The 15,000-nt window shown below is 40.4% G+C and overlaps 2 protein-coding genes across 2 annotated transcripts in view; both read left to right on the top strand.

Moving 5' to 3' along the window:
• The window catches only part of LOC122257690 (uncharacterized), a 30,974-nt gene extending 27,531 nt beyond the window's left edge, over window positions 1–3,443 (top strand). Inside the window, exons 10-15 of the mRNA XM_086549096.1 lie at window positions 1–203; window positions 240–953; window positions 990–1,703; window positions 1,899–2,993; window positions 3,075–3,188; window positions 3,421–3,443. The exon at window positions 1–203 is cut by the window's left edge and continues 22 nt beyond it. Of these exons, the coding sequence (XP_086405222.1) occupies window positions 1–203; window positions 240–953; window positions 990–1,703; window positions 1,899–2,993; window positions 3,075–3,188; window positions 3,421–3,443 (2,863 nt within the window). The remainder of the gene's footprint in view (window positions 204–239; window positions 954–989; window positions 1,704–1,898; window positions 2,994–3,074; window positions 3,189–3,420) is intronic.
• A 656-nt stretch (window positions 3,444–4,099) lies between these two features.
• The window catches only part of LOC147469516 (uncharacterized), a 44,599-nt gene continuing 33,698 nt past the window's right edge, over window positions 4,100–15,000 (top strand). The window contains exon 1 of the mRNA XM_086549097.1: window positions 4,100–15,000. This exon is cut by the window's right edge and continues 1,805 nt beyond it. Coding sequence (XP_086405223.1) covers window positions 4,337–15,000 — 10,664 coding nt within the window. The 5' untranslated portion in view covers window positions 4,100–4,336.

Raw genomic sequence — 15,000 nt, forward strand, 5'->3', positions numbered from 1 at the left:
CACTCCTGCTGAGGACACCCCTGGCGAGGACACTCCAGCTCAGGACACCCATGATGAAGACACTCCAGCTGAGGACACCCATGGTGAAGACACTCCAGCTGAGGACACTCCTGTCGAAGACACTCCAGCTGAGGACACTCCTGCCGAAGACACTCCAGCTGAGGACAGCCCTGGTGAAGACACACCTGCTGAGGACACCCCTGGTGAAGACACACCTGCTGAGGACACCCCTGGTGAAGACACTCCAGCTGAGGACACCCATGGTGAAGATACACCAGCTGAGGACACCCCTGGTGAAGACACACCTGCTGAGGACACCCATGGTGAAGATACACCAGCTGAGGACACCCCTGGTGAAGAGAATCCTGCTGAGGACACCCCTGGTGAAGACACTCCAGCTGAGGACACCCATGGTGAAGACACTCCAGCTGAGGACACTCCTAGTGAAGACACTCCAGCTGAGGACACCCCTGGTGAAGACACCCCCGGTGAAGACACTCCAGCTGAGGACACCCCTGGTGAAGACACTCCTGCTGAGGACACACCTGCTGAGGACACCCCCGGTGAAGACACTCCAGCTGAGGACACCTCTGGTGAAGAGACTCCTGCTGAGGACACCCCTGGTGAAGACACTCCAGCTGAAGACACCCCTGGCGAGGACACTCCAGCTGAGGACATCCATGGTGAAGACACTACAGCTGAGGACACACCTGCTGAGGACACCCCTAGTGAAGAGACTCCTGCTGAGGACACCCCTGGTGAAGACACTCCAGCTGAGGACACACCTGCTGAGGACACCCCTGGTGAAGACACTCCAGCTGAGGACACTCCTGCCGAAGACACTCCAGCTGAGGACACTCCTGCCGAAGACACTCCAGCTGAGGACACCTCTGGTGAAGACACCCCCGGTGAAGATACTCCTGCTGAGGACACACCTGCTGAGGACACCCCTGGTGAAGACACACCTGCTGAGGACACCCCTGGTGAAGACACCCCTGCTGAGGACACTCCTGATGAAGACACTCCTGCTGAGGACACCCCTGGTGAAGACACTCCTGCTGAGGACACTCATGGTGAAGACACTCCTGCTGAGGACACTCCTGATGAAGACACTCCTGCTGAGGACACCCCTAGTGAAGATACACCAGCTGAGGACACCCCTGGTGAAGACACACCGGCTGAGGACAGCCCTGGTGAAGACACACCTGCTGAGGACACCCATGGTGAAGATACACCAGCTGAGGACACCCCTGGTGAAGACACACCGGCTGAGGACATCCCTGGTGAAGACACACCTGCTGAGGACACCCATGGTGAAGATACACCAGCTGAGGACAGCCCTGGTGATGATACTCCATCTGAGGACACCCCTGGTGAAGACACTCCAGCTGAGGACACCCCTGGTGAAGACACACCGGCTGAGGACAGCCCTGGTGAAGACACACCGGCTGAGGACAGCCCTGGTGAAGACACACCGGCTGAGGACACCCATGGTGAAGATACACCAGCTGAGGACACCCCTGGTGAAGACACACCGGCTGAGGACAGCCCTGGTGAAGACACACCGGCTGAGGACACCCCTGGTGAAGACACTCCAGCTGAGGACACCCCTGGTGAAGACACACCGGCTGAGGACAGCCCTGGTGAAGACACACCGGCTGAGGACAGCCCTGGTGAAGACACTCCAGCTGAGGACACCCCTGGTGAAGACACACCGGCTGAGGACACCCCTGGTGAAGACACACCGGCTGAGGACACCCCTGATGAAGACACTCCAGCTGAGGACACCCCTGGTGAAGATACACCGGCTGAGGACACCCCTGGGGAAGACACACCGGCTGAGGACACCCCTGGTGAAGACACACCGGCTGAGGACACCCCTGATGAAGACACTCCAGCTGAGGACACCCCTGGTGAAGACACACCGGCTGAGGACACCCCTAGTGAAGACACTCCAGCTGAGGACACCCCTGGTGAAGACACACCTGCTGAGGACAGCCCTGGTGAAGATACTCCAGCTGAGGACACCCCTGGTGAAGATACTCCAGCTGAGGACACTCCCAGTGAAGACACTCCTAGTGAAGACACTCCAGCTGAGGACACCCCTGGTGAAGACTCACCTGCTGAGGACACCCCTGGTGAAGACACTCCAGCTGAGGATACCCCTGATGAAGACACTCCAGCTGAGGACACCCCTGGTGAAGACACACCGGCTGAGGACACCCCTAGTGAAGACACTCCAGCTGAGGACAGCCCTGGTGAAGACACACCTGCTGAGGACACCCATGGTGAAGACACTCCAGCTGAGGACAGCCCTGGTGAAGATACTCCAGCTGAGGACACTCCCAGTGAAGACACTCCAGCTGAGGACACCCCTGGTGAAGATACACCGGCTGAGGACACCCCTGGTGAAGACACACCGGCTGAGGACAGCCCTGGTGAAGACACACCTGCTGAGGACAGCCCTGGTGAAGATACTCCAGCTGAGGACACTCCCAGTGAAGACACTCCAGCTGAGGACACCCCTGGTGAAGACTCACCTGCTGAGGACACCCCTGGTGAAGACACACCGGCTGAGGACACTCCTAGTGAAGACACTCCAGCTGAGGACACCCCTGGTGAAGACACACCGGCTGAGGACACTCCTAGTGAAGACACTCCAGCTGAGGACAGCCCTGGTGAAGACACTCCAGCTGAGGACACTCCCAGTGAAGACACTCCTAGTGAAGACACTCCAGCTGAGGACACCCCTGGTGAAGACTCACCTGCTGAGGACAGCCCTGGTGAAGACACTCCAGCTGAGGACAGCCCTGGTGAAGACACACCGGCTGAGGACAGCCCTGGTGAAGACACACCGGCTGAGGACAGCCCTGGTGAAGACACACCTGCTGAGGACAGCCCTGGTGAAGATACTCCAGCTGAGGACACCCCTGGTGAAGACACACCGGCTGAGGACAGCCCTGGTGAAGACACTCCAGCTGAGGACACCCCTGGTGAAGACACTCCAGCTGAGGACACCCCTGGTGAGGACACCCCTGGTGAAGATGCTCCAGCTGAGGACACCCCTGGTGAAGACACACCGGCTGAGGACAGCCCTGGTGAAGATGCTCCAGCTGAGGACACCCCTGGTGAAGACACACCGGCTGAGGACAGCCCTGGTGAAGATGCTCCAGCTGAGGACACCCCTGGTGAAGATGCTCCAGCTGAGGACACCCCTGGTGAAGACACACCTGCTGAGGACCCCCCTGGCGAAGAGCCTAACCCTGGTAAAAATACTAATTTCATGTATACCTTAAATATCTAAAACAATTTTCAAACCAAATGTCCATTCACATCTAGTAACCAGCCATGCGCTATTCACTTACTTGTCTTTGTGTGTGGGTAATATATCTCCATATAAATGCTACCCTATTTGTATAGGGATAGGGAAAGGGATAAGTTGAATTTGAAATCAACATTGATCTAAATACGCGTTACTAAAGCCTCGTTGATGACCTAAGTGAATAAATATAAAATTCTTGAATTTTATAGAGAGCTATATCTTTTAAATAAAGTAAAGTATTTTAGTAAAAATCTACAGCATAGTTAAGAATAATGTTGGATCTCAGGAATGTGACAAATTATATGACAGAAATAGCAAATTTTAATAGCAAACACTTCTGCCAGTGCTAGGATCACATTTCATATCATTAACCACAGTCAAATAAATACACCCTCCTCTCAGGCCACTTAAGCTTTCTTTTATTTAACTAACGTAGCATAGGGTAAAGGTCGAAACCATTAATCATTAATCGACAATAACTTTCCTTGTAGTTCGGGAGATATGGACATAGGGACTTCATTTCTAAATAGTTTGATATATTGAACATATAATTTGTATATTGATCACTTAATTTCTTCCCTCAGTTTTCATATTCACATCACCTTATTAATTCACTATATGCGACTGTTGCAGAAATAAACAATGAAATTTTATGAAATATAAACAAAAGTGACCTGCTCGTATGTAATATTTGAATCACATTTGATTACACTCTACAATCTTGATCAGTGATTCTTAACGAGAGGTTGATGTGCCATATTTTTACATGCATCATGGGAGTAGAAGGGGAAAGGATGGGGGAAAGTCCATAGATGAATATATGTATTTGTTTAACATAAGGGGTAAGTAAACCTATAGTATTAACAATATTCTTCAAAATATTACTTTACAGATGAGGCTGCAGAAGAATTAAAAGACTTGGCTGGAGAGCTGGACGGCCTCGCTGGTGATGATGCAAGTAGTCGTCGGCGCCGTGATACTCAGGACCTTCAGGAGATCTCGGTAACAAATATTATGGAACTGCAGTCACAGGTAAAATTTTGGATTGCAGACGTTATGAGATTTACACGAGGAGATCTCATCTATATCGGCGTAGTCACAAAGGAGATAAAAATAATGAGGACAGAAGTACAAACGAGAACAAAAATTCTCACTAAGCAGTCCTTGCAAATTGTGGCTGTGACCACAAAACTAGTTTATCGTTTAATCGGCCTATTTGTTAAACAAGCAACGGTAGAAGCAAGAATAATAGTAACTCAAGTAAAAAAAGAAACAGTTGAAATGGTCCTGCAGTCAATTGAAGTACTGGCAAAACAAGTGGATATGTTGGAAGTATCAGATGATGAGGCAGAAGGCAACGGTGTGGCAGTACTTGAAAATTTTAACAATATCATGTCATCAATAATACAATCTGGCATCAGTGGCATTACTAATGCTGTCACCTCTCTGAAATTAGTCCAAATTGATCTTAGTGTACTGGTTTCAGAAGGAGCTGCCTTTTCAGAAACAATAATCACTCAAACTAAAGAAAACATTGAAGCTGTCCTGGTTGTTGTAGAGCAGGCAATTAAGAAAAACGTTGCATTAAAAGAATCTCAGGAACAAGCTGTTCTTCTGGATAGTCTCCTATCTGCTACAAATATTATCAAGGAACAAATAAGTTTACTAATGGAGCCCTTAAATTCAGTTTCAGATGGAATTAATCCCACTCCTGTGGACATTAATCAGGAAATCAATGATATATTACTATCCCTACTAACAAATGGCCCTGAAACGGTCTCTAAGTCACAGATAAATATATTAAAATCCTTTGAATCATGGACCAAGGAAATCCTCAAGGAACAGCCATTCGTAATCTCAAACCTTGAAGCGTTTATATCTGCAAATAATGAACTGACTACTACAGTCAGAAGTAAGGTAGATGAACTCGCATCTCAGAATTCTATTACTAACACTCTGGAAACACTTGAAGAGGTTTCTTTCTACGTTAGTTCTATTACAAAAGTAGCAGACGAAATAAAGAATACGATTTCCGAGTCTTCCACGGTAATCAATGAAAACATCACCACTGTATTGAAATTAATTTCTGAATTTAGTATAGATGATGTGACAAGTGAAACCGTTTCCAGACTAGCATTCTTCTTAGAAATATTGACTAATGTTCAAATGACTGATAACCCTTCAGTAGGTTATGATGAAATCAACAGTCTGATAGTAAAATTAAAGGAAGTTCATACGGCAGTGACCGAGAAAAAAGTAGCATATGAAGAAAAGAAGGAAAATATAATTTTCGTACAACAAGTAGAATCAATGATGCATATTATATCTTCAACAGATGTAACTCTGAAAGATATTACGAGGAAATTTTCAAGCACTGAAAACATATCCACACCTCAAGGGATACAGGAATCTATGATAAGTATGAAAAAACACATGGATATGTTTTCCTCAAAGACCTACAAGCTTAGTGAAGATGATCTAAAGCTTGCTAAAGCTGATCTAGATACATTCAAAACAGAGATTAGCCAAGTATCACAGATCAAGGATAGTACAGAGTTAAAACAATTAACTGCAAGTACTAGGAAAGCTCTGAAAGTCAATGCCAATATTTTAAAAACTTTAGAGGAATCTGCAGAAATTAAACAAAATGCAGAGATAATATATGCTGCAAGTTCAGTAGTGGATGAATTACAAAGTGTTATTTCTGAATTGAAGGCTAAGATAACAGATGGATCTACATTAAGGCCACTTGTGTTGATTGAAGAAATTCAAACTGAGCTTGAATCATGGAATCAAGGGGTTAATAACATAAAGATGCTGTCCATTATTGCAGTTCGAGGCTTTCTTGACAGTATTAAAGACCTGTCAGGTGAATATTCCGGTCTAGATGACCTTCTCAGTACAATAACATCCTTGCAGGTCAGTTTAGAGGAAGCTAAAAAATCAAACAAAAATGCTGATACAGCAAATGCTCTAAAGATGCGAACAAAAGATACCCTGGATATAGTATCACATATATTGAATGTTCTTACTGAAATAGAACTTGCAACGATAGATTCTAACAATGGTAAGCCCATTTCAGATAGTCTTGAGGAGATAATTACGATTATCAACACGGAAATCACAACTATATCGAGTATAGCAATAACCCAACTCATAAATGAACAGCATAAACTTGAGAAAATATTGGAAAGCATTCAGAAGGGAGAAAATATAGAGATCGGTAATATCGAAACAATAATCGACCAAGTTAACCAAGTAAAACACAATCTGCAGCTGCACGTCCGTAAAGGTGAGCTTGGATCTAGCAAGTTTGGTAACCTACAAGCAGTACAGTCGTTACTAAATGAAAATAGTGATTTCTTGAAAAAAATGGAAAATAATATAACCGAAGAATCTGAGATTTCACTTGTGAAAAACGTAATCATCGATAATTATGCAAAATACCTTCAAACACTACAACATGAAATTACAGTAATGAAGACTGATAAAGACATTCTTGAAGGATTCAAAAATGATATCAAGAGTATTCTCTTAGAGGCTAATGAAAAGATGAGCATAAGTGGCTATGTTTATGATGTCAGCAGTATTGTTTCTTTGACTGTAAAGATTCGTGAAAAGACTGACAAGAGTATGTTAATCGAAGAAGAACTACATGAATCAGGTAAGAAACTGGCCTCATTAATAAACGTAAAGCACAGTCTCTTAGTCATCACATCTATCTTAAAGGAGATAAGTATCTTTACTACTGTATCCACCCAGGTATCATTCAGCACGAGCTTTTCAGAAACTATGACAGAAATTAACTCTGATATATCTTCAGTTACAAACATTGAAGAAAAAATGGCAGACTTCATTCTGTTTTTGACTCGGATAAAAGCAAATGAAGAAAAGCTTGCAGATACGGAAGAGCTTATTGAACTTGCAGTCCAGGCAGAAAATACTTTAAATGTGGAAATGAATCAAGCAGAATCTGCTTACTCAAAAGCAAAAGCTGTAGTGCAAGTGACTTTGGTTAATCGTGTGACAGACACCATACTTCAAGAGCTAAATCTACTCACTAAGCAGCTCGAACCATCTCAACTGATTGGTATCATGGATGATGAGGTGGATGAATTGATTAACTTCTTGAAGAAAGTGATCACCAATGCAGATGCTATTACTGAAGAAGAGACCTTGTACATTATGTACATTTTTAACAACGTAAAGACTAAGGTGAAAGAACTTGGACCAGATGAAGGTATTGCGAACATTGTAGACTGTTTAAGTGCGGCTCAAGAGGCAAGTCTCGCAACGGCAAAACGTCTTGACGAACAAGGGGGCAGAGAGACAGGATTTACAACCAAAATTGCATCCATTATTACTATATTGGAGAAAATGAACAACGAAGTAGCTGAAATAATAGAAAAGATGGGTGAAGGAACTTCAACCGATGCTGGGGATAATGTCATCAACTCGATCATAACCCTCGTACAAGGAATACATAGCTCACTCTTCATGGATGATATTATTGACCGATTAAAAAATAAATCTACGGCTCTAGAGGATATCAAGGACTCCACTTCTGGAGGGCAAGAGCTACTTGGTATGTTTCAACTGCAAGTAGAAATTCAGGATGCAATTACAAAGTTGCATGATGATACTTCTGCTTTCGAAGCAATTGAAGACGTACGTAGACAAATAGATATATTATTTGAAAATGATGGGTTACTTGCCATGATCGAAGCTGAAATACTGAATATCATGAAGTATTTTGATGGTATTGAATTTTCTGACGAGTTGATCACTCCAAAAGTGCTGGACGATCTTACGGATCTACTGACAAAGTCTTTTCATAAAGAAATTACGTCTGAGGATATAACGAGCCTTAGATTTATTTTAGATAATCTGTACTTCTTGTATGATGAAGACAGCATAAATATTACAGAGTTTCACAGGGTAACCGAAATAGTTACAACAGCCAAGGAAAGAAGTGAGAGAACTTTAAAAGAAATGAAAACCATGTCAGAAACTCGTTTAACAGTGAATATTTTAACTAAGGTTTCTCACATTATGACAGAAATTATAAACATTTTCGAAGGCTTTGATACAAATGCTGGATCAGCAGAGGGTGGTAATGTTTTAGAAGAGAAAGTGATAACAGATCTTATCAAGATATTTGAACAGATTCAGTTAGGATCTGAAATAACAATAAAAACTTTTACATATCTGGAAGTACAATTAATGTCAATCAAGAGTATGAATACCATTTCTGAAGAGAATAAACCTATCTTAGAAAAGGCAATAACCATCATGAAAGAGGTACATATGAAAGTGCAAGAAAAATTATCAAATGAACTTACAACCATTAATCGCATTGAAAAAATGACTACTTCCACCAAAGGAATTTCAGTTTTAGAAAGAATAATTTCTACTATTAATGATCTAAGCTCTAGCATTGGACTTGCAACTGTAATACAAAATATTGAAGATGTAGATAAGTTTATAGACTTGATGAGGTCCATGTCGATAGAATCTCTGAGCATGAAACAAGTCAAGCAGCTACAGAAAATGGCAGAAAAGTTTGAATCAATTACAGGTTCTGTTGTCATGGGCACCGACATTATTGGTATACGAGAAGTGAAGGCTATTGCATCTAGTAAGCTCGAAGAAATTAGAGGTAGCAGAGAAGTATTTTCGAGAATCCGTAGTACAAATGCAATGACAGACATTTTAGAGAACTTAGACGACATGTCAAAGAAAATTAAAGACACAATAATGAATATTTCTGACGAAGTAAATGACTCGTATATACCAGACGAGAGGATGAATGAAATGGTTGCGTTGTTGACTGGAGATATATCGTTACTAAATAAACAAAAGGTTCTCCGTATTAAAGAAATCTATAACAACATCATTATAATTGGAGCAGTTTTTGTTGGGAATTCTGACATGGTCAGTCGAACACTTTCCGCCATAACTCATGTTACAACCTCAATTTCTACTATGAGGTCTAGCCTTCAGTCAAGCATCGAAAAGGCACTAATGTCAGAAGCATTTATGGAAAATCAAAATATTCTATTAAGTATTGCAGAACTAATAGAAAACATCACAAACGAAGTAGGCCCAGAAACTGATATTAGTGAAGAAAATATTGTCCTGAATAACCTCATGAAAGAATTGTCATATTCTGACTCCAATACATTCCATCTAACCAAAGAGACGCTCGTGGTGCTTACTGAAAGCTTACAAGAACTGAAGTTGAGTAAAATAAAGAGAGCCAATATCAAAGGTATAACAAAGATAGCTAAGCTGACGAAAAGAATTGTAACTCAACTCATTGACGAAATACAGATATTCCAATCTGAATCAGAGAGAGAAGAGGAGCTGAGAGAAAATCAGAAGTTAAAAGATTTAATCTCAAAGTTGCTACTTGTGTTTAAAAACATTTCTAAAACTGTTGGTAATCCAGCTCCTGACGCAGACCCCACAGAGGTATCAGTGATCGAAGAGACACTATCCCTCATCATGCTGATAAGCAAGGCGTCTAATTCCAATGAAGATCTTTCACAGTATCGAACTTTACTTGAGGAACTACTATATAAGATTGAAAAAGACCTCCATATGTTTAAGTCTGGAATGAAGATAATAAATCTTGAGATGGTGATAGACGCTGTCACAAGTATTGAGAAATCTTTAGAAATTAGGATAATAGAAGGTTCTTTTGACATGCAGTACTCCATTGAAGGCTTCAGGCAGAAGCAAATTCAAACACTAATAACAGAAACTCTTCGTATTTTCGAATCTCTGCAGAATATAGAAAGCGCAGAAGAAACTGATCTATTCAACCCTATTTTTGAAGAACTTGCTATGCAATTACAAGACATTGAGTCAAAATCCTCAATTTACTTTCTACAGTCATTTAGTAGCTCTGTGATGATCCTTAGGAATATCAGTAAAACTATTAAAACTAAGGCTATGCAGATAAAAAGTCTCGAATTCCTACTACAAACGGTCAAGTCGGCCAAATTTTCCATGGGATTAAGTATATCAAGGACTTACACTATAGCTAGAAACAACAGAGAACTGACATACCTTGAAGAATCAGGAATTCTACTTGCAGAAATGGAAGGCATTTTGAGATATGTATCTTCAGCATCGAAACCAACCGTGTCAATTGTTTCTATTCCTATCCTTGACGAAATTCTACAATTCATGCAAAATACCCGATCTTACATGCAGAACGAGGTGGTTCTCCTGAAGGACTTTGTAAGAATTTTATCATTGCTTAAAGAAGATGAGAATGTCTTCATTGAGGGTTTAGAAATCCTTGCTGCTGAAGTGAACAAACAGTTCAAGATAGTAACCAAAAAGATAAAAGAAATCAGCAATGTGCTAAAACAAGAGAAACAAATAACATACACAAGTGCTGCAAACACTGCTGTGAAAAAGGCCTATCATCTTGCATCTATGCTAGGTAAAACATCATCTGAAGAGATTGTTGAAGTTAGCGAAGTAACTCAATTTAGCTTCATGTTAAACTCAATTGATATGGCATCTGTTACTGCCTTGGAAATACACATGATAAATACTGAATTTGAGAAAGTCCTGGAGGTCACCAGACAGGATGATAAAAAGATTGCCTACTTGTCCAAGATTTCAAGTCAGCTTGCTCTTCTTGGTTATAGATCATCGACTCACTTGCAGTTTCAGAAAGATATGGAAAATATCAAGACATTAAAATCTTCCTTAGATTCATCTCGTGTGATAACACATTCACTAACATCTGAACTATTAAATTTGCAAAAGGTTGTAGGGCAAGCCACCTTTTATGAGCCCAATCAAGAGATAACAGGACTATATAAGTATCTTTTGTCGGTTTCATTTGATTGGAAACTCATTCCAGAGGATTTTAGTGATATTTTGCAGTCTTATGATATTACTAGCATCTCGGTGTCCCAAGGAATTGGCATTACCTATTTACAAGAGACTTTAGAAATTTTAGAACAGTATAAGCGCATTGATAAAGACACGGAACAAAGCATTTCATCCATGGAATTGACAATGAAGGTTATGGAAATTCAGAATCTACTCTTCCACTTTACAACTATTATAGAAAAATACATAGTTGGAAACATGTTTGATGATATAGATGAAGAGCATATGGAAAATTCAACAACAGATAATGAAATAGTTCAAGATGAATCATTACATGTTATTATGAACATTATGGAGCAATGGTCAACTGGTGACATTAACTTCCAAAGCCTTGAGGCTCAGACAGTTATCTCACTTGTTACTAAATTCATAGAAACCGATGATAAACTTAGCATAAGGAAGATGAAGCGAAGTTTCCTTACAAGGTCACGGACCATTTTAATATCTGTTGCAGCAAAAATGACAGCATCTGTTCAGTCTATGAATTCATTCTTGGGAATAAGTAAAATGTATTCTACTTTAGAGGAAACCAGTCGTCTTCTCACTTCGAACTTACAACTTATAAATATTATTTCCAATGAAGGAAAATCTACAGCACAGACACGAACTATCCTTAATAATTTACTGAATATTACAAGTTCTATAGATAATATATATGTAATCACAGGAAATGTATTTTCAATGCTCAGAACTTATTCATATGAGCTAAGTGCTTCCATTTCTACTGGTGAAACTGCAGATATCGACATAGACACTACAGAACTTACTTCTCTATTAGGCACAACATTGGACCTTGTTCGTACAGCCACCATTTCTCAGTCGACGCTTATTGCTGAACATGAATCCGATGGTATAATGTCATCTGGACTTAAAGAAGCAAAGGAAATATCTCGACAGTATTATGTTCTCAGTGAGTATGATATCCTTTTGACTATGGTACAGGACACTGTTAAAACTCTGATCAGTACTATGGAAGCTACAGATCAACCCGAAGAGAGTGAGGCTGTAGAAGAACAGGAGGAAAGCGAGATTACTAAATTGAGTATTCTGTTAAGGGCAACTTTGTCCGAGACTGACTACATCCAGTTTGAATCACTCAACATGTTAGCCTCCTCCATTGCTGGTATTGAGATGCTCAGAAATAGAAAAATCAGAATCAATATTTTACAGGAATTAATAGATCTCATTAATTTCTCTAAAGTTACCATTAACACCTCATTAGAAACCATGTCGTCATATGCTAAAGCAAGTGCAAGTGTTCTGATGTTCAATGAAGCTTCTTTGATTGTAGGTGAAGTTAAGTCGTTTGTCCATGACTGGGAAATGATCATATCTGGAAGTGATCTCCAGGAAGCCGGTATTAATGAAAATGAGAGTTTCAAAACTTTTACTGATATGATCATCCAGTTTAGTCTATCAAGATCTTTTGTTACTAAAGAGACAGTATACACTTTTAGGAATATGCTTCAAAAGATTAAAATGGTCAATGTAAGTGCTGAAACTTCAATTCCCAGCTTCCATGTCTGGAAACTTTTCGTAGTAAATTCTGAGGTTACACTTAGGGATATTTTTGAAGAAAATGTGGGAGATGCCATTTCTGATTCAGTTGCCATGCGGGATGAGTACATCTTTTCAAGGGCTCAGGTCGTTGTGGAAAATTTTATACTACTAATAAATCAGATGATTCATTCATTCGATGGTAGCTCAGAAACTAATTCAAGCCTCTCCTTGGTGTTTAAAAAGATTCTCAGGGATTCTATCAACATTTTTGATAAATGGTCATTTGGTAGTATTCAATTATATCAAATAACAACATGTGAACAATTTTTGGCTGAATTATCAGAAATCGGTAAAATTCTCATGGGATCTACCTTCATGAAAGAACTGGAAGAATTAAGGCTAATTCTCCTTGTTACCAGAGACAGTATTACGGTATCACTGGACAGGATTAAGGTCGACATTCTTGAAGTTAAGGAATATGCTGAACTAAAAGGTCTTTATCAATTCTTCTCAAAGCTTGAAACTTTCTTCTCCGCTTGTACTTATCAGGTTACGTCAACTGATAACACCAAGTTCAAAGAAAAAGTTGAAAAACTGACTTATATTCTTGGAAATCGATATACCAATCCCCTAGAAATTGACCTAGAAATGGTGCAAAGCAATATCTCTTCTTTCTTATCTATGTGTCAGGGCGTTGGTAATGTTACAAGGGATGAACAAATACAAGAACTTATTTGGGTTATTGGGGATGCAGTTCTTACCTTGCAATCACTGATGAGAGAAAGTGTTTGGGAGAGCGTGCGAAAGATTGCTGCATATATGTTAAGTATCGTTCCTCATGATACTGACAGCAAGATGTTTACTAGAAGAGATGCAATTGAAATAAGTATGCAGATTGTGAGGATAAAAGATAATCTTTACACAGTTTCTAGACGTGATGTCATGGATTTGTCAAGAATGACAACTCTCTTTAGAAGGAAAATCCAATTATATGGGAGGAATATTGCAGATCTGAGAACTATTAGAAATAACCTAGCATACTTAACGACCATATCTCAGAGATATGCTAAAAACACACAGAGGTATGCTGTCTACAGCAGAACGTCTAGAATCTTAAATGATGGTAAGAATGATATTGCCAGCATGATGCCTATCCTAGATAATTTGGTTAAAAGTGTTGGTGAGATAAAAAAAGCTGAGTATGTTACAGTAGATAATATCACTAACGCCTACCGCTTCCTTATCAACATCACCTCTTATAACAGTATGTTGCCAATCAACCTAGGTGAGCAGCTCTCTGCCTTTAACTTTGGTGATGTACAGGCGACACCAGGTATCGGCATTCAGTACCTTATGGAGGTCTATCAGTTAATGGAGGATTTGATGGAAATGAAGCAATATGTGATAACAAGTCTTTATTATTACAATGAGGCCGATACAATGCTTAAAACAAAGGAGGCAATTACCAATATATATAAAGTATTCAAAACTTATATTGAACTTCTGTATCCCAGTAATAATCAGCCTGATGAAGATTCCATCAAAGATTCGACTACCCTCCTATTGCCTATAATTGGAACTGCACCTGATACTGATACAACAAGCTCATTGCAACAAGAAAACAGTCAATCTGAAGACATGAATATTATTGAGATTATTGCCGATGTAAAAATCATTATGGATCTTATGTTAAGTACAAGGTATAACTTGCAGAAAAATGAAGTTGAGAAATTAAGAACATATTCTTCTCTTTTAAGTAGAGTACCTCTGAAGGAGATGGAAACGGCAAGAGACTTCCCGGAATTATACCATAGTCTTTCCACCCTATCAGCCCAAATTATAGTAGTTACAGAAGGGAGCGAAGCAGCTATTGATGTCTTTGAATCTTATTACATGCTGAAGCAATTACGAAATATGAGTGTATTAATGCAGAAAACTCTTGAAAGAATACATAGTAAAGGAAGTGTTGGCACTCATGATCTTGTAAATACTATCACCGAATATTATCAAACTTTCTCCAAAGGCTTTGGTTTCATTTTCAGAGAAGCCGTGACATCATGCAGACTATTAGTTTATGATATGAGTTCCTTAAATTCAGCTGAAGGGAGTGAAAACATTGATGATGGCAAACTTATTTCTGTTTTAAGTGAATTTGACGAAATTATAAGGGAAGTTTATGGCTTTATATCAGCCCAGCTGTTCCAGCACAAAAAGATCCAGGACAAGAAAAATGAATCTCATGATCTTGAAACTATATCTAG

The sequence above is a fragment of the Penaeus japonicus genome, unplaced genomic scaffold (assembly GCF_977035675.1).
Source record: "Penaeus japonicus unplaced genomic scaffold, GWHDUDI00000001_assembly GWHDUDI00000021, whole genome shotgun sequence".
In the NCBI taxonomy this organism is placed as follows: Eukaryota; Metazoa; Arthropoda; class Malacostraca; order Decapoda; family Penaeidae; genus Penaeus; species Penaeus japonicus.